General features: G+C 43.2%; 2 protein-coding genes across 5 annotated transcripts in view; one reads left to right on the top strand and one right to left on the bottom strand.

Annotated features, from left to right (window-relative positions):
- Nucleotides 1–19342, top strand: part of rilpl1 (Rab interacting lysosomal protein-like 1) — a 28146-nt gene extending 8804 nt beyond the window's left edge. The window contains exons 3-9 of one of the 4 annotated variants that reach the window (XM_063210776.1): nt 3862–3980; nt 4355–4606; nt 8954–9112; nt 9784–9938; nt 11953–12069; nt 12646–12733; nt 16577–16662. In XM_063210776.1, the coding sequence (XP_063066846.1) occupies nt 3862–3980; nt 4355–4606; nt 8954–9112; nt 9784–9938; nt 11953–12069; nt 12646–12733; nt 16577–16582 (896 nt within the window). In that variant the 3' untranslated portion in view covers nt 16583–16662. Of the gene's footprint in view, nt 1–3861; nt 3981–4354; nt 4607–8953; nt 9113–9783; nt 9939–11952; nt 12070–12645; nt 12740–16576 lie in introns of those variants that run through there. The other 3 variants (XM_063210775.1, XM_063210774.1, XM_063210777.1) reach the window with 3 other exon arrangements.
- Nucleotides 19343–21002: 1660 nt separating this feature from the next.
- Nucleotides 21003–25841, bottom strand: si:ch1073-398f15.1 (cardiomyopathy-associated protein 5). The gene is made up of 2 exons (XM_063210773.1): nt 25610–25841; nt 21003–24607 (listed from the first exon to the last, which is right to left on the bottom strand). The coding sequence occupies exons 1-2, from the start codon at nt 25702–25704 to the stop codon at nt 22264–22266; spliced, it is 2439 nt and encodes an 812-aa protein (XP_063066843.1). The 5' UTR covers nt 25705–25841; the 3' UTR covers nt 21003–22263.
- Nucleotides 25842–26060: the final 219 nt, after the last annotated feature.

Raw genomic sequence — 26060 nt, forward strand, 5'->3', positions numbered from 1 at the left:
AGATTTCAGACGATGCCCGGTGATATCACTTGAGCATTTTCAGATTTTGAGCCTTTATTGTCCCATAAATGCAAATTATGACAAAAAACTAAAGACACCTAACATTACTGTGAATAATGTTACAAAATGTACCAAATTGCTTATATTACCTGAAAAACATTCACATTGGACTGCCTTAACACTGCCCTTATTGAAACAAACCCAATATGGGGTAATAATTAACCCTTTCATAACAGCAATCCCACAAATAAGACGAGACACTGTAGGTGAATAGGGTATTTTATTTTAACTTGCAGATATCCATATGAAACTTTATCAGATGATTACTCGTATGAATTGGAGAAAAAAATGTATTACAAGTTTTCTATATTTTATGTTTAAATATGCTAATTAGACTATTATCTAATTAAATATGCACTAATTTGCATTATATTTTGATGCAATGAATCTGACCACCTGAAAATGCCAGCTTCAAAATTCCTTTTTTATTTTGTTAATATCCTACATACAAGAATATTTACTCTGGTTAATTGTGTCCTTTTGTTATCCAGGTACAGAGAAAATACTGCTAATAACCTTAAAAAATGCGATTTCGGCCTATTTTTATGCATTCAGTTATATAAATCAGGTCATGAATGACAAATCAACAAATGCCTCAGTAAAAGCATTCACAACATTGCTTAGAATAAGACTGTAAAGTATGGAACGGATTGTGCATTATGAGATCCTGCATAACATCACATCATGACAACATACATGACAAAATCGCCGGTAGGTAGCCTACCACAAATAGCCAACATAAAAAAAAAGAACAACAGAGTGTGGGGGTAACTGGTGAGCAGTCGTTGGCTGTTCCAAAAGATGAGTAAAGAAATGACATACATCCAGTGTATCCAGACTGGTATTGAATGATCACTTAAATCCATAAAGCCATCAAATAAGATCTGTACATGCATTTAAATTTACACAGAAAGACCTATATACACTGCAACATACAGTACCGCACGCTCAGAGAGAAAGAGAGAGAGAGAGACCTGTCTACACCTATAGAACATACAGAGTCCTTAACACCTAAAACACCTATAGCCTACATTATACTACACGCACACGCACACGCACACGCACACAGTAAAGCTCACACAACATTGGTTCAGCAGCATCCCAGCCGAAAACATGCACAGAAAATGGTGCAAGGCACACTGTTTACAGCACAGCTACATTTCTTAGAATTGCAGGGGCTTTTACTCTTGCAACCACATCTGATCATCTGTAAAATGTAGTCTGGTGCCACTTTGACCTTTTCTGGAACACTTATTGGTATCAGTGCTTTGATGCATGGGTCTTTCTTCCATCCAAATGCTTCAGGAGATAGTTCAGGTGGAGTGTGAACCAATGTCCTCCACAATATTGCTTGAAAAGGAGCCCTTTTCACATTCTCAAGAAATGCCTCTGTTGTTGGTGGAAGAGCAGCCAGGTTAGGTGAAGATAAATGACCTTTCCCATTCTTTTTTCGCCATACCACCTACCTTGTATGTGACATGCTGATACTGTCTGGAATGCCATAACATGCCGACACAAAGTTAGTGGCCTCACTGGAAAGTTGTTGGAATGGTGCCAGCACATTACCAATTGATGTAAAGTGATATCCAGCTTTTAGGGTCTTGATAACAGAGCCTTTACCAATACCAAAATAGGATGCCACAGTGTCACACCCTGATATGGCATGGGCTGGTAAAAGGTCAATTACAATGTCATTTTGTGGATTTACATTTTTAATTTTATCTCTTTCCATGTTAATACGACCAAATTATGTACTTTGTAGGCAAACAAATAATCAGCCAAAAATTATGTAATTATTACTTACAATTTTTATTTTGTGTTACAACAGCACAGGAAGAGTAAATAGCAATGTATGAAATGGTGAAATTCTGTGTTGAATTAGTACCGGTAATCCTTTCTAGGTATGTCTAAGCTGACACCACCAATATTCGCCTAAATGTTACATATTTCTGCTTGACAAACAGCTAGTTATGTAATTGTCTAAAATGTATTTGGTACGAGGACACTTTCTCCACTTTGATGTGGCAGGCCTACCACCCAGAATGATCTATGGTTAATCATAATGCAGTTATGAAGCTGTCAAAAGCTTGTGGGCTATGGCTGCAGCGAAATCAACATGAAAGGGTTAATATCTGAAATTGGCACATCACCCACTCTTATCCTGATGGGTAAGTGTTGGACAACTACAAACAGCAAAACCAAACAACCCACTATGAGATATAAAGCCACGTTTGGCGAAATGTTGGACTTTGTGTCTCCGACTTGGAAAATCAGGCTTTTTGGTGAATGCCCCGCCCCCAAATATGCATGACCCCACCCCCACTGATGCCCATACCTCACCACCTGTTCTTATACACATCCCACCATGTAAACAAACACAAAATAAGTATGGTATAGGGTATTTGGTCAGTATAACATGAATTGGGAGCCAAATACTGTTGTAATCTATGGCTGCAGCACATCAAGCATAAAAGGCTCAATATCTGAAAATGCTCAAGGGATATCATCGTCTGGAATCTTAATAGGTACACCTTAGGCAACCACAAACTGCAAAGAAAAAAACTTTATCAGACGAAACTGGGTTCGGCTGATATTTGGCTTTTGGCTGCCGGACTAGTAGAGATTGAGATCGGTGTGAGTCATGCAGCCTGACTGTGAGGCGTCTGCCTACAGTACATTCACAGCCCAGCCAGCCACCTGAGTCTGAATCAGACACATGAGTGTGAATGGAGACTAGACTACAGTGTACAGTGCAGTCACTCCTCCAATCACCTGGTATTAGGGATGCAAACGATTAATCGATTAATCAATGCATTAATCGATTAAAAAACATTAATCGCAATTAATCGGCAATTCAACTGACAAGAGACCCAGGTGAAATGGGCATGTGAAGAGTGTGTGTGAAGAGGGGTATGAATAGTGGGAATATTTAAATCACCTTTGGATTAAAGAATTGAAATAGAATGAATTTAAATGTGGTATTTTATCTGAATTTTTCTTGATTTTTCTTAGATTTAGTCGTTTTCTTTCGAGAAACTTTGATATTTTGAGGGGAAACCGCCGCTTATCAATTAATCGTAAGTCGATCGATAAGGCTATCAACTAATGATTAATGAATTAATCGATAATTTGTATCCCTACCTGGTATCCATCGACACTTTATTCCCAGAGGGAAGTTGCACTGTAAAACATTGCAGGCCCTTTAAACTTTTAAAAAGTAAGTTGTCCTGATGCCTTAAGTTTGTAAGTTAATGCCACTTGAGAATTTGATTTCTGAGTTGACGCAAATATAAGGTGAGTTAACTAACAAAGTTAAGGCAGGAGGGCAAGTTTAACCCCTTATCGCAGCACTATGGCTTTGTAATGTCATAGCAATGTTGTTATGATGTAGGTAAGCATTTTCAGCAAGTGAATAGGGTCGCCGGCGACCCCTGCTGCAGTAAGAGGCTACCTGGCCTGCAATGTTTTATAGTGTGGGTATCTTTTCACTCCAACAGTTGACTATTTCATACACGCGTATTAGCAAGTTAGATTATGACACTGTAATTCATACACAGAACCACTGAATTAGTAAACCTTTGGAGCATGCATACTTGAATCTTGTTTTAACACCCTGTGTGTGTGTGTGTGTGTGTGTGTGTGTGTGTGTGTGTGTGTGTGTGTGTGTGTGTGTGTGTGTGTGTGTGTGTGTGTGTGTGTGTGTGTGTGTGTGTGTGTGTGTGTGTGTGTGTGTGTGTGTGTGTGTGTATGTGCGTGTGTGTGTGTGTGTGTGTGTGTGGGTGCGTGCGTGCGTGTGTGTAGGCATGTCTGAGAGGGAGAGGCAGGTGATGAAGAAGTTGAAGGAGGTGGTGGACAAGCAGAGAGATGAGATCCGTGCCAAGGACCGAGAACTCACACTCAAGAGCGAAGACATCGAGGCTGTAAGTAACCCAGTATTGCCATTATTTATAATAAATGTTATTATTAGTAACCCACTGTAAGTAACCCGCTATTGTTATTATTCATGAATCTTGATAAATGTTATTATTATTAACAGCCTGTAATTAACCCGCTATTGTTATAATTTATGATAAATGTATAATGTATTATTATTAAGTTAACATGCCTGTCCTCCCCTACCTCGGCCCCAGCAATAGTTAGTTGAAGATCATCCGTCATAACCTGTTATTATTCTTCTTATTTTTATGTAAGATGTATGATGTAATGTATTGTGATAATGTTTCAAACGTTACCATACTATGTAATGTGTTGTGATAATGTAATAAAATAATCAATCTGCTCCTCTGTGTCACAGCTCCAACAGCAGCAGAGTCGCCTGATGAAGATCAATCACGACCTGCGACACAAGATGGGTGTGGTCGAGGCCCAGGGCAAGGCTCTGATTGGCCAGAAGGTGGAGCTGGAGGCGGGCGCTCAGGCGCGGCAGCAGGAACTGGCGGCTCTGAGACAGGAAGTGACACGGCTACGCGAGCGTCTCCAAGGCGACCAGGAGACGGGACCCGTGCAGGAGGAGCTGCCCCAGGAGCCCGTGGAACAGGTGGCACAGGTGAGAAGATGAGCAGGGGGGACAGGTGAGAACAAGTAGCACAGGTGAGATATGAACAAGTGGCACAGGTGAGAACAGGTGGCACAGGTGAGGACAGGTGGCACAGGTGAGGACAGGTGGCACAGGTGAGGACAGGTGGCACAGGTGAGATGTGAGGTGGCACAGGTGAGGACAGGTGGCACAGGTGAGGACAGGTGGCACAGGTGAGGACAGGTGGCACAGGTGAGATGTGAGGTGGCACAGGTGAGGACAGGTGACAGGTGAGATGTGTGAAGAAGTGAGATATGAACAGGTGGCACAGGTGAGAACAAGTACGGTAGCTAAGGAGAGATATGAACAAGTGGCACAGGTGAGAACAGGTGGCAGGAGCCTGAAGGTCATACAGGTGAGGTGGTTAAATGGTACAGGTGAGATATGAACAGGTGGCACATGTGAGGAGATGAGGTGGCAGGAGCCTAAAGCTAAGTTTAGACTTCTCCTGTACTCAAGTTGACATAACAGGAACCGCACTACCAGAGATGGGGGAGGGGGTTGTTCATAGGTTTTGTAGTAGTTACGTACTTAACTACTTCATCTTCAACTTAACTTAACAGATAGGACGTGATTTGGAATGATACTTCACCCTCGAATTTTGCCTACTCTCTGAATTTTGCTGGCCTGCCTCTGTGTTGCACTCTAGGCGGGTAATCATGAATGGCCTGGTGACTCAGGGCTGTCCAGAGTGGAAGCAGGGTGAGGTTATGGATAAATATAGCCCTGGACACACACACACACACACACACACACACACACACACACACACACACACACACACACACACACACACACACACACACACTAGCAGCACAAGTCCGTCAGTCTCTCACTGGCCGACTTCCTGCCTGAGGTCATGGGTGTGTGTGTGTGTGTGTGTGTGTGTGTGTGTGTGTGTGTGTGTGTGTGTGTGTGTGTGTGTGTGTGTGTGTGTGTGCGCGTGCGCGTGCGCGTGCGTGTGTGTGTGTGTGCGCGTGTGCGTGTGCATGTGCATGTGGTGTGGATGTAGAGTGCTGACATAATGTGACTATCACGTCAGCTTGAAATCTGGTAACTGTGTGTTTATTACTTAAGTTATTACTAGTGATGGATTGGGAAAAAGATTTATCTCCGAATGAGTTAAGGAGTCGTTGCTGCTTTTAGAGTTTGGATGTTTTAGTTTAGACAATTAAGAAATAGAAAAAGTCCATTTCAACCAGGATGTTGTTCTGCTCCCTCAGTGGAAGCAGAAATTCCTGGTTGAAGCAAGCAGACTTTTTCTCTTTTTTTATCTGGTCATTTGCTTCACCTGCGCCCAGGTCAGACATTTGGATGTGTAGACTTTAACCGACTCTTTTAATTTAGACAATTGACACAGCTGTAAAAGAGTTGAGCAGTTAGTATGGTAACCATTGTGCCTGTACAGTATGTGTCAAATATAATACACATTGCAGTCCTTCCCATAAGGTTTGTCACTTATCTATGTTGTTAGAATAACAAGTCAAAACCTGACTAATCATTTAATGACTGGAGAAAGGATAGATTTTGGCAAGACAAACGTTTTGTTTTCAGCTGTGGTTCCAGCGACATGGATAGGTGACAAAACCTATGGGAAGGAGTGCACAGTATATGGGGAAATATTACATCATTTATATGCACACATGCAGACATTGTTGTGTCCTCAGGTAACACATTTTTACGGCCCTTGTAAACCCTTGGATAGCACCTGACATTCGGCACATGTCCTACTCAGATGTAGTAACAGATCACTTGCCTTAGTTGGCAAAATACAGGATCATAACAGGTTTGTAAGCAAGCACATCACAATAGTACACGGTGCTGTTGAGATGTGGTGGTGGAAGGCTTGAGGTGTAGGGTGGGGTTCAGATTTGGCCTGGTGTAATGATAATGTTGTGATATTGAACGGTGTGAGGTGTAATGTTGTTCTGTAATGGTGGTGGCAGCGTACCTACCTTGCCATCTTCCAAATGTGCCCCCACCTCTACCCCCTGTGATGTTAAGATGTGGTCTTGGAGTATGAGGTGAGATGAATGAATGAATGAATTTATTTTTTCATGCTGTCATTTATTTTTCAATTACATGAGACATACAGTGAGTCCAATATGTATTTGATCCCTTGCTGATTTTGTTGGTTTGCCTACTAACAAAGACATGATCAGTCAATAAATGTTATGATAATATGTATTCTAATATGGAGAGACAGAATATCAAAAAGAAAATCCAGAAATTAACTTAAGAGAATATATATTAATTTATTTCCATTTCATCGAGCAAAATAAGTATTTGATCCCCTGCCAACTGATTACAGTTCCGGGCCCACAGACCAGATGGTCACTTCCGATCAACTTGTCATCTGAATTAAAGACACCTGTACATACTAACATGCATAAAAGACCCATTGAATCAGCAGAATCAGTCCATAGTATGAGTGAATCAGTCACACTCCACTCACCAGCCTGGGAAAGACCAAAGAGCGGTCAAATGATATCAGGGACAAGATTTTAGACCTGAACAAAGATTAAATGGGCTGCAAAGCCACAAGAAAGAGACTGGGTATTAATAACCCAGTTGTTGATGCATTTCTTCCAAAATGTGAGGAATACAAAATGACTATCCATCAGCCTGTCTGGGGCTCTATACAAGATTTGACCTTTTGTAGGGATTTGATAATCATGAGAACAGAAAGAAAGCACCCTAGACCTGTACGGGATGAACTAGGCAATGATATCAAAGCTTCTGGGACCAAAATCACTGAGAAAACTACAGGTAGCACTTAATGCCACAGAGGTTTAAAATCCTGTAGTGCACACATGGTACCTCTACTTCAGAAGGAACCTGTGCAGTCCCACCTGAGGTTCGCCAACGGACATCAGACTGGTTTAAGATATGATAAGGAGGTGCTGTAGTCAGATGAAACCAAAATCAAGCTGTTTGGCATTAACACAATTCAATGTGTTTTGAGAAAGAGTACTGCTGTCTATGATCCCAAGAACATCGTCAATGAATGGATGGAGGGAGAGATGTAATGTGCAATCCTGAGTGCAAACATCCTTCCCTCCACCACTACACTGAAGGGTGGGCCATTTTTGGATCTCCCAACATGACAATAATACACAACATACAGTCAAAGCAACGAAGGAGTGGCTCAATAAGAAGCATATTAAAGTCATGGAGTGGCCTACAGTCTCCAAATATTAACCCTATAGTAATTCTATGGAAAGAACTGAACCTCCCATTTGCCAAGCTACAGACCACAAACTGTTAATGTTTTAGAGATAATATGCAAAGAAAAATTGGCAAAAATATTTTCTACTATATGCACAAACATTGTCATCAACTAAAAGAAGCATCTGACCTCAGTGCTAGACAACTAGGGCTTTGCCACAAAGCACTTTATCTTCTTTAGCTAGAGGGGTCAAATACTTATTTGCCTAAATTAAATACAAATAAATTAAAATATATTATTTTAAGTTATTTTCCGGAATTTCTTTTTGATATTCTGTCTCTCCATGTTTGAATACACATTATCATAAATGTATAGACTGATCATGTCTTTATTAGTGGGAAAACCGGCAAAATCAGCAAGGGATCAAATACATATTGGACTCACTGTAGAGAGTTAAACAGCATGGAGAGATGGGGTCCCTGTCCCAGCTGTGGCTCAATCAGCTGGGCACTCGACTGCTACACCGGCGACTCGGTTTCGATTCCGACCTGAGGTCATTTGTGGAGCTCTCCACGTTTCTCTCTCCCCGCTAATTTCCTGTATCTCGCCACTGTCCTGTCATAATAAAGGCATAAAAGCCCCAAAATATTTTAAACAAAAAGGTTCCCAAGTGCAGCTGAGAGTAACCCTCATATAACAGGGCCCAGGGTGTAACGTGTAAGTGGTGTGGTGACCATCTACCATTCCTTCTCCCGAGTGTGTCCCCACCTAGTAGTGAGGGGCAGCCGTGACCTAATGGTTAGAGAGCTGGCATGTTGATCAGAGGGTTACAGGTTCAAATCCCACCCTTACCAGCACTTTCATCCATGGCTGAAGGGCTGTTGAGCAAGGCACCTACCTAACCCCACACTGCTCCAGGGACTGTAACCAATACTCTTTATGGGACCTAACCCCACACTGCTCCAGGGACTGTAACCACCAATAGCCTGTACCTACATAATTAAGTCGCTTTGGATAAAAGACACTTTGGATAAGTGTAGTGCAGTGTTATGTAATGAGGTGAGATGTGATGTTTCAGTGGCATGGTGATGTACCATTCCTTCTCCCGAGTGTGTCCCCATCTCTATCCCCCCCTCCCCTTACCCCAGAAGTCCACTGGCACCCCCCCTCTGTGCTCTGGTTCCCCCGTCCTCTCGCCCGACCCCCCCGAAGAAGGGGCGTGGTCAGACGACCCGCCGGGCCCCCTCTACCCCCGAGTATTGCTGTATGGGGAGGAAGATGAGGAAGAGGATGCTGTATTGCTATGGGTAACGATGAAGAACTTAGCGGCCAATGGAGTGCAGTGCTGTCAGCGGGAACTAACAACATGCTGATATGAACTTACATGATATGACCTGGAGTGTGCTGAGTTATTGTGTGTGCTGATATGAACTTACATCTGGATTATGCGGAGTTGAATCGTGTGTGTTGACTTTGCTCAAGAGTGTTCTGTTGACTTGATTATCTTGTTTTTACTTGTACAGTGTGTGTTGGCTGGAGTGTGTTGGATTCAATGTGTTGACTGTACTTAAGTGTATTGAGTTGTCATTAAGGCATGGTGTGTCAACCTGTTTTTATGGAAGCATGTGTGTATGAACAGATTACAGTAAAAATGTAGGTTGGTGTTGTTTGGCATGTGTACAGTTCACTCTACTAAACTAAACGTTCCTCTAACTAAATCATACGTTTTGCTCTGGTATACCGGTAATTGTTCCTGTCCCTGTTTTGGAGAGTGTGAGTGAAACGTAGACTAACACAATAGTAAAAAATATAGTCTAAAAATAGTCAAAGATGCTCTGAAAACTAACACTCTTTTTTTACATAATCCTTGCATACCTTGGGGTGCTTTAACTCTGATGATGATGCACCTACGCTTGATGTAGGCTGCAGTACGATGTGCTGAGTGTGTGATGTTGACTATTTGACCTCCCACCCCCAGGAGGCGCTGTGTGATGACGACGCGGCCAATCTGGACTCCAAAGACCCCAACAGGCCGCGCTTCACGCTGCAGGAGCTGAGAGACGTGCTGCACGAGAGGAACGAACTCAAGGCCAAAGTCTTCATGCTGCAGGAGGAGATCGCATACTACAAGAGGCAAGCACACATCATTATTATGATTACTTTATTATATCATCATTACATTTATGTGGTGATATGTAACTAATAACACTATATTATCACTATATCACCCACACTACAACAAGCAAACACATTCACATAATATTAACTAATAACACTATATTATGCTACAAGAAGAGACTTCACATCTATATAATAACTAGTAACACATTTTACTACAAGAGGCAAACACATTTATATAATAACTAATAACATTACAATATACTACATAATAACTAGTCTAGCACTACTAACTAACACATTTATATTATACGTAACTAATAACACTACATTATACTACAAGAGGCAAATAAATAAATACATCTATATTATACACAATTAACTAATGTATATATGATAACACTACAAGGGGAAAACACATTTACACATTTACTAATAACACTACATTATACTACAAAAAGCAAACACATTTATATTATACATAACTAATAACACTACATTATACTACAAGAGGGAAACACATTTACACATTTACTACATTATACTGCAAGAGCCAAACAGGTAAGGGATAACGTTCGGCGAGAAGATCCCTAACGTTGTGGAATAGCGCACAACAGTGAGATAGAGGACCCTGACGTGAAGCAGAGGGGTCTTGATCTCTCTGAAGGGCGCTATCCCACAAAAGGGACCGCCTTGCCAAATGCTATCACCGAATGTTATCGCTGAATGTTACAAAAGGCAAACACATTTATATAATAATAACGGTAACACTTTATTTTAGGGATACATCTATTAGCACTAATACATACAATGTTAATGCCTGCATAAGTAACTTGTAAGGCATGTACTAAGCAAACGCTAAGGCCTACTAGGTCCTTACTAAGGTTAAATTGGTAATAAATCCCTTACGCATGAACAAGACATTTGCGAATACATGCCTAACAAATGTTTGATTTTGCTTTGTACGTGCCTTACAAGTTACTTATACAGAAACATTGTATGTATTAGTGCTAATAATAATATAAAATAAAGTGTTACCATAATAACTAATGGCACTACACTACATCACCCTCTCCCTAATATAAGAGGAGAGTGCATTCTACAAGAGGCAAACACACATCGTTATTATTTGTGTCTCATGTCATGAAAGTAATAGGAGGAGCCCACTACAACAAGAGTCAAAGACAGCTATATCAGTATTTACACTTCATTAAGTTACACTTACCCTAATATTACATGACATAATACAAGAGGCAAACAGTCATTTAGTCATTTAACTCATTGTGTCCTGGAGACACATATACGCTGCATTCAGGTCCTTGAAATTTGAGCTGTTTTAAAATGTGAGTAAGTTAAAGCTGAACGAACACAATCCAGGGCGAAACAGGGGTCCTAGCTTTTAAATCGAACTTATTTCATGTTTGTATGTGGTTCGGAGGCTGAGATATTTAGGATTTAATAGGCAGAGGGCACCCTTTCCCAAAAAGGACATAGGACAAAATGGGTTAACAGACATAAGTCACTAATACTGTATATGTGTATGTAATACATGTCTTTGTGAGTGACCCCCATGTTCTTGAGGATTTGACATGCAGTAACTGCATAAAAGCAGAAGTGAGTGCATGAGTGTTCTGCTTGAGTGTTCTTTCCAATCATGTGATCAGTGATCAGCAGAGTAATGGAAAATGACTGAACTGTTGATAATATCCTTCATATCTCTCAAACGGGACACATTTGAACCATAAGACTTTGTCACAAGATAAAAGAGGTAAAAGAGAGACCTTTTCCAGTCTAATTTCAGTTTTCGGCCAAATATGTAGTTACTGCTCTTCGCTACCTATGTAGCCCTATATTTCGACATATTAGGTCAAAAATTTAGTTTAGACTGAAAATGGTCGGAGGATTTTTGCAAATGCCTTTGCAAACATCTCCGTTACACTGCTGCTAGTTAAATCGTGTCTGTCAAGTCAAGTTTGTCTTTCATGTGATTGGTCATGTGTCATCTCGTTTCTGTTTCCTGTTTCTGCAGTGAGGAGCAGGAAGAAGATGTGGTAGCCCCTCCCCCTTCCCTGGCAGACAACGCCTTCCTGCTCATACCCCGCCCACGTCCAGTTAACACCCAACCAGAGTCCGGCATCAAGCGTCTGTATGTACCTGAGCACACACACACACACACACACACACACACACACACACACACACACACACACACACACACACACACACACACACACACACACACACACACACACACACACACACACACACACACACACACACACACACACACACACACACACACACACACTACACCCAATTGGACTCTGGCAGCAAACGCCTGTGTGTATTCCAGTGCACACAAATACTGTACATATACTGTACACATGCATACGTACGGTACGCACATAATCGGATGCTACATACAAACACTTGTTACAATGTCACACTCATTATTATGAACCTGTGGATGAACCCACTGTACAACTTAAAGTGTTTCAAAAGATTAGCTTCACACTCTCACACACTGACGCCGACTCTCTGAGACGCTGTGTGTCTGACTGCAACCCTGGCCGATCCATCAAGGCCTCCTCAGACCTACTGCACTGCTTCTTGTGCTTTGCCAGGGTGCCGTTACATTAAAGCAGCGGGATGATTATGTGTATGTGTGTCTGTGAGGAGCTGAGGGTGACCTTTGACCTGTGTGTGTGCCTCTCTGTGACAGGATCTTTACTGCCATCATGCCGATGGTGGCGGCTGGCCTGATTCCAGATGACCCCACTTTACAGCCAATCAGACGCCTTATGTCTCTCGTATGACCCGCCCTCCTTTCTAACGCACCAATCAAAAAGCCTCATGTCTCTCCTATGACCCCTTCCTCCCTTCTTAACGCGCCAATCAGAACCCTTATGTGTCTCGTATGACCCTCCTACCCCTCTGTTCCACACTAATGCACCCACCAATCAGCCTGTGTGTGCTGCATGCACCCCCGTCCAACCAATCCCACCCCTTAAACCAAATGCATAACTGATCCGAGCATTCTGATTGGCTGATTGTGGTGCCGTCTGTGATGCTTCCTGTGTGTGTGATGTCATCGGGGATCACTGGAATCAGCCAGTCAGAATGGAGTCTGTCTGCTTTCATCGCCACCTATCACACAGTGCAGCTCTTTAACTCCTCCCCCACCCCACATCTCTTGTGATTGGCTCAGCACTCGCATAGTCCCCACCCATCCACCTGTGATTGGCTTATGGCTCACTCAATGCCCATCCATTCATTCATCTGTGGTTTGCTACTCACTCATGGCACATTCAGGCTGACTGAGAACCGTGCCGGTGCCCGTTCCTGCACCTAGTTGTGAACCGGCGGGATATTCATGCCGCAGATCTTAGCGTTCACGAACCGGAAAGTTGGTTCGCAAATACGAACCAAAAAATCCTTGTTTTTTTCTCCGCGAACTGTGACACCAACGCAAACGTCAGCAGGTTCATCCAGGTAACACAGCCACGCGCGGAAAAAGTTAAAAGCCCGGTATGAACACGGGTGGTTCGCAGATTAGCACTTAAGTGCCGAACGTAACAGGTACGGGCGCTGGTACCAGCAAATGGCCGACTTCTCCTCTCCTGGTGTGGTGGCAGTAAGCCAGAAGGGAGATGTGGAGAAAAACTACTCTGCCACACTAAGGCAAAGTGCAGTAACTATGCCAACATTGAAACTGAGAAAAATGCCTTTAAAGCCTTGGTATTAGATTGTATATTGTAGTTACTGCAAATTTGACATATCAATATCTCGAAAATACACTCGGATTATAAGGTTATGTCACAAGATAAAAGAGGTGTTAGAAAGACCATTTTCAGTCTAAACTCTAGCTTGACAAAATATGTAGCTACTACACTTTGTACTCTGTACGCCAATGCTGTGTAAGAGCATTCATGATTGAGCAGGGCTGATCTGGTGCTCTGTCTGTGCTCTTTCTGGTCTGCACAGATCTGATCAACTGCAAACAGGGCTAGTGGCTGAACATGCTCACTATGAAGCATAGAAATGTGTAATGAGGCCATTGTCACATGACCATTAAACATGTTGAGGCAGACTGTCTTCATCTTGGACCTTTGGTTTATCCTCATGTGATGCATCGTACACCAGGCTGTCATTGGCACATGCCTCCTCTCTGACAGAGAGAGAGAGAAAATAATATGTTGTCAATCTGGAGACAAAAAATTGTTATGCAAGCAACTTGTAATTGAGTCTTTGACAAGACAAGGAGACTGATTCTGTTTCCTTAAATGAATTCCGTTGCGGCTCATGCAGGCAGTTCTGGAATGCCCTCCACAATGAAGAGAGGTCACATGACTGATGAGTTAGCACGCTGCGCTACGCTAGCCTTTTACAGACAGACACTTCACCTCCCCCTTCTCTTCCTACATAGTGGGTGCAAGTCAAACTTCTCTCTCCCATCCTCTCCTGGTCCTCATAACCTTTATCTCAGTGTTGCCCCGTCTCCGTGGAGAAAACCAGAGTTGTATAAAGTAGAAGTAGAAGTACTCTTACAGATGCAAAGTTGAAACCATGTAATACCATAGGCCTACTACTAGTGTTGTTATTACATCTGTAAGAGTTCTTCCACTTCTACTTTATACAACTACTGTGTAATGTGTTTATGCAAACCGTGCAAAGGCAAAGTGCAGTAACTACATATTTTGTCAAAATTGAGGTGAGGATGAATATTGTCTTCTTCTAACTTTGTTTACTATATAATTTTTCTTCTTGTTTGCCATTGTTTAATATAATCACTACTGCTGTATCTGCAATGTGTTCAGCTGGCCAGTATGAAAACTTTGAAGGCATCCTTCTCAGTTTCAATGTTGGCATAGTTACTGCCCTTTGTCTTTGTAGGGCAGCATAGTCCACTGGAAAGGAAGGGAGGAAATAGTTTGATTTACACCCGGTGTGTGTCCTCAGCTCCTCACCCACGCCATTTCACTCTTGTAGTACCCTAGCCTGATAAACCAGACTAAATGTGGATGTCTAATTTAGTCTGGCCTCGATGCATAATACATCCGAAGATTGTTGATGAGAACAACCTTCCCTCAAAACCCTGCCCGCTTTGATTCAAAACACATCTTTGCGTTGTAATTGGTTTGCCAGATTCATGGCATTCTGGCTTCATTGAATCATTATGTGAGGCCAGACCCACCCGTAGACAAAACATTTTGCCGTCCAGCGGGTGGCGCTGGTTCACCAGGCTAGTAGTACCCCACAGTGACCAGGCTGTAGTGTGTATGCACTAGGGCTGTAATGACACGCTCAACTCACGATTTGGTTCGTATCACGATTTTTGACATACAGTTTGATACATCCCATGATTTCTGAAATGTATCTCATTTGAAGCACTTCACCAAATAAACTACCAGCAAAGATACCAGTGTGCGGTGATTCATCCTTCATTTAATGGATTACTCTTACTGCACATCACCAGCCTAGACAGTGGTTGTGCACAGGGACGTTACTTTGAGTATCTCATTTGAGGTTTGGAAGCACTGTCACATCGTATCATATGGTTGTCTTCTAGACTGAAGGATAACAGAACGTCGAAAGGGTGTATCACGATACTGCGTCCTTACATCACGATACAGTGACTCTGAGTATCGTGATTTCTCGGTTCGATCCAATATCGTTACAGCCCTAGTATGAAGAGCTAGAGAGTCTAATACCTCATTCTCTCATTATCTCATCACTACACTATATTGCCAAAAGTATTCACTAACCTCATCGATGCACTTTTGGAAATATAATATATAAACTATACTGGAGTAGCCAACTCCATGCAATGTAAGCTGTAGCCATACATGGCTTAAGACTTGATCTGAGTTTTATTTTTATTTTTATTTTTTCATTTTTATTTGTTGTATGAACCTATACTTGTGATTTAACATTGGGATTTCTATTGTCTTTTTTCCCCTTATATAACATCTGTACTTTGTTTACTATTTAGGTCCAGTCAGGGTGGGTTGAGGGTGGTGGGTGGGATTATCAGTTGTGTGCTTAAAAAAAAAAAAAAAAAGGAAAGAAACAATGTAACTTTTCCTGAATATGTTTTTACACACTTTCAATAAAAACAAGTTTTAAAAAATGAGTCTTGTGGACAGCCTTCCAAGAAGAGTTGAGGCTGTAATGGACCAACATCATACTGTATTGAACTCTATGGGTTAGGAATGAGTTGGAACTTAAGCTCATGTGTGAGTCAGGGCAGGTTAGTGAATACTTTTGGCAATATAGTGTATGGACAGTACATGTGAATGTTTTACACTCTATTAATGTAATTTCCTTTCTCTTTCTCTTTCTCTCTCTCTGTGTCTCCACATCTTTCCCTCTTTCCTTCTGCTGGTTCCCCTTCTCCTCTGTCTTTCTCTCTCTCGCTTCCTCTTCTCGTCTCTCTCTCTCTCTCTCTCTCTCTCTCTCTCTCTCTCTCTCTCTCTCTCTCTCTCTCTCTCTCTCTCTCTCTCTCTCTCTCTCCATATCTTTCTTTCTTTCTCCCTCTCTCTCTCTCTCTCTCTCTCTCTCTCTCTCTCTCTCTCTCTCTCTCTCTCTCTCTCCATATCTTTCTTTCTTTCTCCCTCTCTCTCCCCCTCTCTCTCTCTCTTCTCTGTGCTTAGGTTTAGTCTCTTCTCTAAGCGCCGCAGCGGCCAGCGGCCCGGACAGGAAGTGGGCGGTCCTTGGAGCGGAGGGGCGGAGCCGTACACAGAGCAGGCCCAGGAGGCTCTGCAGCACATACAGGACTAACATCATAACGTTCCCTCTAGTCTAGCCCTTCACTTCAGATGCCTTCAACACCTCACCCTCCTGCCTACATGGCCATGACTCATACAGCCACCAGGAAGAACTCACTCCACCCGATAACATTCACATCAGATGCCTATTCTCCATACAACCACCGGGAACAACTCACTCCACCCGATAACGTTCACCTCACATGCTTATTCTCCATACAACCACCAGGAGCAACTCACTCCACCCGATAATGTTCACCTCACATGCTTATTCTCCATACAGTCACCAGGAACAACTCACTCCACCCGATAACATTCACCTCAGATGCCTTCAGCACCTCACCCTCCCACAGCCTCGTGCCTACACCCCATATTACACACCAGGAAGGGAGAGACTCCACTAACTCATTACCCAGAGTCCCTCCCATCACCATCTCCCACATACGTACACGCAGGGCGGCCAGACAGTCGACTCCAATAACTAACTCCCAGTCAGGAGCCTCTTCAACAGCCTCATCAGCCTCTTGCAGACACTCCCCATGGCCACCAGGGGCCCCAGTGCTGAGGGATTAGTAGAGTCCACTTCCTGCCTGTTCCTGACGTAGGCTCTTGGGGGCAGCAGTGCAGAGGGATTTCCACACCCATAGACATCTATCGATGTTTATGTCCCCACCAATAAGCACTGCACTGTATGTTTATGTTCTCTTCCCAGACACCCGCCACTGTAAGCCCCACACATGCAGACCACCTCACTCACTGCTTTGGCCTATATACGTAGTAACCTAAACACATCCAGAACCAGAATAACTTACTTTAGCTGGTGAGTGTGTGCCTCGGGTGTTGGCTTGAGGGTGCTTGCTTGTGTTTGAGTGGATAATGCCACATGGACTAGTGAGTGTGAGCTTTGCTTTGCGGCATGCACATGTCTGAATGCTGCTAAGCATACAGGAGGGATGTTCTAGAACATACACATCAGGAGGTATGTTCTATAACAAAAAACATCAGGAGGGATGTTCTAGAACATAAACATCAGGAGGGATGTTCTAGAACATAAACATCAGGAGGTATGTTCTAGAATCTAGAACATAAACATCAGAAGGTATGTTCTAGAACAAGCCGGAATGAGTCACACAGATTTACAAAAAGAACAAAGAAAATGGAATGAGATGAGACTGTTAGTTCTATTTTGGCACATGGGTGTGGGAAAGAAACGCCCAACACACAGGAGGTATTACATGAGCTGCATTATGTGTGACTGACGAGTATTTTTTATTTTTATTTTTTAAAGATGAAAATGAGCTTTTTTTTTAGATTTGTGAGTTAGGTAGGTAGATAGGGATCAGCAGGTTTGGATGCATCTGAAAATGTGCATCTGCAGAGAGCTGTTTGGGACGTGGATAAGGGAATAACTTACAAACACATGAATATACATGGACCAGTCAGCTGTGCCTTTGGAGACGGTGAGGGGAGGATGGTGACACACAATGGCACTGGAGAGATGGCCTATGGACGATGGCACTGGAGAGATGGCCTATGGACGATGGCACTGGAGAGATGGCCTATGGACGATGGCACTGGAGAGATGGCCTATGGACGATGGACGATGGTCTCTCCTCTCAAGAGATGACTTACTATGTAGGGAAGACGCTTTTTATAAGAGGATCACCACGTAAGGAAGAAGCTTTTTGTTTTTTTAAAGGATCTTTTTGTGATCTGTGCACAATGCAGTGGATGCATATACTGAAAGTGAATAATATTAATATTTAATAGAGGAGCATTTGGAGTTTCCTGTGTGTAAAGGCCAACTGGGCAATGTTTTCAAGTTGATTAATCATCTTCACAAGTCAGCCAATGCTTAAATAATACATGAGTCATTAATGCTGAACAAAGACTATCCCCACCTCGCCCGCTGACTGGATAAATGTCCCTACAAACCACCAACGTCCTGTGAATCGAGACAGGCAGGATTGCTCACCAGCCATGATGAAGTCTGACTTTGGTCATCTCAGCATACGTTCAATACGTTCAGAAATATTCAAAGCGTGGAGAGGAAATGAAAAATGTATTTTTATGACTGTAGATTTTTAGGCAGGCACCTGGAAAACTGCGTAGGCAGCCTTTAACTCTTTGCTCGGTGAGAAAACTTGAAATTTTGTATGTGGAGGGGATGAGATGATGTGTGGTGCCCTGCAAAGGCAAAGTGCAGTAACTACGCCCACACTGACACTGAGAACAAATACCTTCAAAGTATTGATATTAGGATCAGTTACTGCAAATTTGACATATCAATATCTCAGTGGGCAATTGGGCAAGTTTGGAACATTAGGCTTTGTCACAAGATTAGGTTGAGGTCTGACCATTTTCAGTCTAAACTAAATTTTGATAAAATATGTAGTTACTGCACTTTGTCTTTGTAGGGCAGAACTCTATCAGCACGTAGTGGCCACTGCACTGTAGCGGGACATCATGATGAACATTAGGGGTGGATTCCAATCTGCGGACTTCCGTCCTCCCTTGCTCACTTGCCTGCTTGTGACCTCATGATGATGTCACTGACGACAGAAAATTAATTCAATATCTTGCAAAATCACAATTCTAATGTCATTTTCTCATTTGCAATTGGGATGGTAAATGAAAAACAGTCCCCCAAAAATTGTTGTGGTTAGGCTGACAGGGAGCTGGGAAACTTTAGTGTTTTCTCCACGGAGGAGGGGCCAGGAGGCAGGGTGAGGCCACAAGCACAAGTGGAGGACGGGAGTGTGCATATTGGAATGCACTCTAGGACTCCGCTTATGGCATCGTAACGTACCGCTGGTGTTGCTCTGTGTCTGCATAATACTGCTTACTTAGATTGTGATCGGCAGCTTCTAATAAACACCATGTCAACACGGACATCAAAGGGAATTGGAGAGGGATATTTGATGTTTTATTTTTGTTTTTAATTTAAAATACTTTTGACACTTGTTGTTTTGACATTGACTCTGTGAGCTATGAAATTCATTTTCCATCACTAATAGCATCAGCCCCATAACGATCAACATGGTTGTTTAAGGGAGGCAAATACTGTACACATTTTAAAACAACAATGCTCTTTTATTTGGACACATTGTAAAGGAAAGAAAACTATCAAATGCAGCTCAACAGAAACACAAAGCATGCTCAAGTTCAGACCTCACATGCCAACAAGACTTTGACGTGTAACAGACCATTCATCCAACACGCTATCTTGAGCACAGTAAGGGACTCTGACTTTAAAGGTGCACTGTGTAATAATTTCAGTAGTTTATTTCCAAAATTCATATTTTTAGTAGTTTATTTCCAGAATTCATGCTGCCCATTCACAAATGTTACCTTTTTTTTCTCAATATTTACCACCATCATCAAATTCTAGATTCATTATGACTGGGAATATTGCACTTTTCATCAGACTTCTTCTCCATGTCTGCCATTTTGAATGTCCAGAAATAGACATTTTTAGCTGCAAAACGTACCGTACTTTGGTCATACTAGTAAAATTAGTTAATTGCTTATTTAAAAAAAAAAAAAAAAAAGGATTTTCGCAGTAGGCAGCACAGTTTCAATGAGCAGCATAGTTGCAGTACCTACTCTGGCCACCATCCTACACAGTCCACCTTTAATTGGCCACTGTGGTTTGTCACAGTGAGAGAAACAATAGCAGTTTGTGTATCTTTCTGAATAAATTGAATAACAACTCATCATATTTAAACTTGACATGCCAACAAATGGATCTCACTGTGCTTGTGAAGTGGTTACAGTACTCCCAACAGAAATTAAAGTTACCGAAATATTTAACTTTGTGTCACCTTTGTATCTCTTTGGGTTTTGAGTGTTTAAATATATTTTTGGGGGGGCTTTTGTATGCCTTCATTAGGACAGGACAGTTGTAGAGAGACAGGAGATTAGAAGGGAGAGAGGCTCAGCAAATGACCTCAGATCGGAATCGAAGTCCCAGGGGCTAACTGTATCTAGTAGAACAGGGATGGGCAACTGGAGGCCCAGGGCCAAATGCGGCCCGCCTCCTCACTCAATGAGGCCCATAGATAAAACAGTAGGCCTAATAAAGTAAAAAATGATCATATATTTTTTTAAATGACTACTGAATCAATCTGTTGTAATTATAATGGAGTATTGAGTATAGAGTATTCTATTCCTTCCAAACAATATGGTCAGTCAGCAACCAACTGCAACTCGAACTCTGCGAATTGCAGTCCGATCCGTGGTGGCCCTTTGATGGTGCCGATGAAAAAAATGTGGCCCTCCTTACCATAAAAGTTGCCCATCCCTGTAGTAGAAGATGTGGATATCTTGATGTATGAAGTAGATATAGGCCTATAATCCCACATCTTAAACAGAGGGAAAAGGAACAAATATATATCTATAATACAGAATGTCATTTACTTCATAATTGCCAGGGAATGTAATATGCAAACATATTATTGCTTGATAGACATCTAGGTTTGAATTAATGAATACCGCATGTGTGTATACTGTACAGTTTGAATATTGAAGATGGTATCTGGGCGCTGGAGACCCCTGGTGGCCGTGGGGAGTGTTTTGTCTGGATTTAAAATTACAGTCATGGACAGATTGTAGAGGGTTTACCTTTGACAAACAGCATTGCAAGGGCTATGTTACTGTAAGACACCATTATTGCACTTTTGTAATTTTGCTTATTGTAGGCCTATTCCCCCACAATAAGTCCCTCTCAGTACCAAGCTCCATACTCGCAGACTACAGGAATCCACTCTACTAGGAATCCACCTCTGGCATTCGACATGTCTCTCTCCCATTTCCTTACTCCTGTTACTAGACATATAGACATATGAGACGTGTGTGTGTCTGTGTGTGTGTGCGCGTGCCTGTGTTAACGGATACCATAACATATGTACACCAGTAGGCCTACATGTGTTAACGCATACTTTATGTACAGTAGCAGTAGGCCTGTGTCTGGAGCCTTGTAAAGAAGCAGAGCAATGCATTGTGAATGTATACTGTATATTGAATGAAACAAAACTGGGATCTAAAATAATTGAAATAAGAAGTAAAATGATTAGGGGCAATGTCTGAGGGGTTATCGGTGACATTAGCTGAGGGCAGGGTGCGATTTGTTGAAGACCCAGAAGGGGGGATAAGTTTCAGATTTTAAGCATTATCAATGGAGTTAAATACTGCAAATATTAAAATCCTGTAAGAAAAGTGGAGGTATCAAAACCAGAGGGGGGGACAATCCTCCCCATCCAAACCCTACAAATCGCACCCTGGCTGAGGGTACATCGATGATTCTGTCTGGGGGTAAATCAGTGAGGCTGACGAGAGGTGCACACTGCCTGAAGGCACTTCGGTAACAAGGTCTGGGGCCACATCGGCAACAAGGTCTGGGGCCACATCGGCAACACTGTCAGGGGGTGCATCAGGGACATTGTCTTGGGGTACACCCTCATCTAATCTGATATTTCTATTGCTTATTTTTTTCTTTAAAAAAAGGCGATCTCCCCCAAGATCGTATGTGGCAGGCAATTAATAAGTAAAGTGATACAAGACAGAGAGACCATTCAATTCTCAGGTGATACTGCTGGGGCATTGTCAGGGGATGCATTGGGGACAATGTCTGAGGGATTGTCGGGTACATCATTGGCTGTGGGTAGAACAGGGACACTGTCTGAAGGCACATCCTGGACAATGTCTGCTGCCACATTGGCTGGGGCTACATCAGTGACATTGTCTGGGGGTAGGACCACATCCTCATCCCCCTCAGCCACTGGCAGAATGCCTTCCTCTTTGCAGCTTTCTGTCTGCAAGTCTCCAGTCTTCACCTCCTCTTCCCCTTTCCTCACCCCCTCCCCTTCCTTCACCTCCTCCTCCCCTTTCTTCTCCTCTTTCTTCTCCTCCCCTTTCTTCTCCTCCCCTTCCTTCACCTCCTCCCCTTCCTTCTCCTCCTCTTTTTCCTCCTCTTCCCCTTTCTCTATGACGACCATACTCTCTGCCATCATGCCCTCTGCAGCCCCAACAGGTTCCAGTGTGCTTAGTTCCAGAAAGGGTCGTATAGGCTTATTGTCGGTGGATTTAGGTTCAGTAGATGATGCTACTGGTGTTTCAGCTGTATTCTGCTGACCTACCATTCCCTTATTACCACTACTAAGCACTTTATCATCTGAAACAGGTTTTTCTTTACCATGGAGTTCCTCAAGCTCTGCTAGTACAGTTGCATCGAGATGTTGTTCGACATCATCGTGTGTTGATGCTTCCTCTTCTGCCTGTTCAGATTCCGCCGTAACTTCTTTAAATGTGACTTGTCGCACCCTGTTGTTTTCCACCGTGCTGCTCTCTTCTAGTTCTTCTACATCTGCCTTCTCCACCATCTCAAAGGGGGAGGATGTGTTGCTGTCCCGGAAGAAGTCTGTCACTTCCTCTTCTTCTGCGTGAGCCGTAGCGTGCTCCTCCTCCTCCTCCTCAGGTGGTGGGCCGAGCTCCGCCAGCTCCACCACATCTTCAGGCCACAGCCTCCCGTCCTCCTTCATGGGAGCGCTACTGGGGATCGGGATGGCCTCAGAGTCAGATTTCTCCTCAGCCTGAGGCATTGGAGGGCCGTCAACGGTGAGCAAAAACTTTTCGAGGTATCCCTTGTCCTCCCGGTCTGACTGTTGGCTGTGGAAGGACTTCTCCGAGGTCTGGCTGAGCGCGTCGTCGTCCTTTGTCCTGGTTCCCACGGCCTCTTCGTAGAGGTCTGTGTAGAGGAACGCCATGGCTTTGGGCTCCTCCAGCAGAATCTGGTCGATGATCTTCGGTGGGCCCTCAGGAAGGTAGATAGGTGTCAGCACGTCGTCTTCTTCCTCAAATAGGACACTGCCGCTTGCCTTTCGTGATGAAGACCTGGTGGATTCGGTCCTAACCTTTTGCATTTCCATCTCCGGTTCAGGATGCTCGCCTTCCTCCGTGCCACCGTAGAACACGTCGTCTAGGAGATCGCTACAGAATTCTCCAGAGAGTACAGGGTAGTCTGGATCATCGTTGGCTGTCTCCTCCTCGGCCTCTTTTACGCTCTGCTCAGGAGCCGCTTGTTCAGCAGCATCCTGAGAGACCTCCTCATCTGGTTTAGCCCCTTCATCTTCCTCTTCCTCTTTCTTATCAGCAGCCTCGGTAGACTGTCTGTCATACGTGAATACATTGCAGTAGTCCTGAGTTGGGCCGTTGGTAGGAGGTGGCTGGAAAGGTGACACAGGTGGGACGTCTTCTTGCGGTTCCCCTTTTTGGCTCTTATGTGTGGCAGCACCTGGTTCTGTTGCTGGCTCGGAAGTGTACAGATCATCAGGACATTGTTCAACGTCTGACGGATGAAGAATTGGTGTATCTTCCATGTAGGCAAGATGGTCTTCCAGTGTTTTGCTCTCCTCCTCATCCACAGTGACAACTTTGGGTGGCACCACAATGTTCAGTATTTCTGTACTTTCAGAAATAAGACGAAACAAGCGCCGCTCTTTCTGTTCTGATGAATCTGTTTCATTTGCTACTCCCTGTTGTGTGTGCTGTTCATCTTTGACGTTAGGAGTGGCCACCTCCACCATGGCGGGCCTGTTGACGCTCTCATCCATCTCCTCTGGAGACAACTCTGGTGGTGGAGGAGGCTGTGCTGCTTTTTCTTTCGCCTTTCGCTTCGTCCTCTTCTTCCTAACGGTGTGAACATCGTCCATGATGAAGATGATGTTGCCGGCGTGTCTGGCGCTACCGTATCTGTCCGCCGGCTGCATCCAAGCAGCAGAGGAGGCTGCGGGATTAAACGAGGTCTCCCAGCTGATGTTGCTGTCCTCACTCTGGACCGTTACCATGGAGAAGGCGGGGTCCATCATCAGGCACTGGAGTTTGGGCTGAACGTTCTCGTCCTGGACCGCTTCCCTTAAACTGGGGAGAGAGGAGAGGGGGGTCAGTCAGTATCATCAGAGACAAAAATCGTCATGAGTGTGAATCAATCAGTCAATATGCAAATGGTTTTATTTTATTAAAGTGAAACCGTTCTCTGTGTTAAAACAAATAACAAATGCAACACTGAAATAACAACAATAATTATAAAATCCCCTAGCCTACAGTCTCTGTAAGAAGTGGGCTCACTTCCTGCACAGGAAATAAATCATACCAACCTCGTGCAACCTTCTTGGAGGAGACAGGTTGCACAACACCACAGGCAGCAGGTAATGGATATGCAGTAAAGGAACACCCCCACCCCCCAATGGAATACATTATGCCTTAGCCTACATCAATGGCATCTCATGCTGAGTTCAAATAAGGTACTAAAGCCTCACCCAGTAAAACATACAATCGTGTAGTCTTTTTTTGTTATAGATTAATGCATTGCCTCCATTTTAAACCACAGTTCAAACAATAGCCTCTTTGCGCCTGCCGGTGGGCCTGTTCAGTCATTGCTGAAACGCTCAGCTCAGCTACATCATAACATTGCTATGACTCAGTAAGTAAGTCTTAAGATTAGGACTTGGTCATCGTAATTTTGGTGACAGTAAAGTTATAGCAAATGATCTGAGCAAAGAGGTTAAGCAGCATGCAGTCTGTCACAGTGTGTTGTCAACGCACAGAAGTCAGGGCATTGCATTTTCATACTGAATAATACTAAAGTAAGTCAGAGCTCAAAATATTTGTTTTCACTTTGTGGCAGTTCATTTGGCAGACCAATAATGCAATAATATTTTTTTAATTAATATTTTACTTTTTTTTACAATCAATGTTACAAATGTTTCTGTGTCATAACCTTCAGAATTTTAAAAAGTAATCATAATCATCCTCCTCATCATCATCACAATCATCATTTTCACCAGTTTGCCATGGGTTCTGTGCGGTTGTTTTTTGTGTAGGTTAGGTTAGGGTGTGTAGGCTATATTTTTAGCGGTAGACCTTTTGCTCAGTTCCTCTACTTCGTCACTCAGTGGCAGGTCACTGTCCCCCGTCGCCTCGTTCTCCAGCGTAGCCATCTGGACATCTGCAGCCATTCCTCTTCTGTGCCCAGAAGCGTCCACAGACGTCCCAATTATTATTTCCAAATTGAATTTTTCCTCAGCTCTTATGATACTGACCTGATGTTTTTGACTACTCCCAGTGGCAATGTTTGAACACGACCTCAGTGGTGTGAGGAGGACAGGGGCGGATCTAGCCTCTTTGGGGCCCTAGGCAAAATATAAACATGGGGCCCCCAAAAGACAGTTTTTAAACATGTCACTAGGGGTGTAAATAATAATCGAAATGTATCGATATAATCTGACGATTGAATCGAATCGCATCGTATCGTGGGGCATTCTTAAGTATCGAAAAGAATCTAATCACTGGCCCCTGCCAAATGCCCTAGCTC

Source organism: Engraulis encrasicolus, chromosome 11 (assembly GCF_034702125.1).
Source record: "Engraulis encrasicolus isolate BLACKSEA-1 chromosome 11, IST_EnEncr_1.0, whole genome shotgun sequence".
In the NCBI taxonomy this organism is placed as follows: Eukaryota; Metazoa; Chordata; class Actinopteri; order Clupeiformes; family Engraulidae; genus Engraulis; species Engraulis encrasicolus.

Excerpts from the sequence above, each read along its gene's own strand:
- si:ch1073-398f15.1 (XM_063210773.1), bottom strand. The coding sequence starts at position 25,704 with ATGGCTGCAGATGTCCAGATGGCTACGCTGGAGAACGAGGCGACGGGG. Across the intron at positions 24,608-25,609 it reads GTAGAGGAACTGAGCAAAAG|TTTAAGGGAAGCGGTCCAGG; the intron begins GTCTACCGCTAA and ends CTCTCTCCCCAG.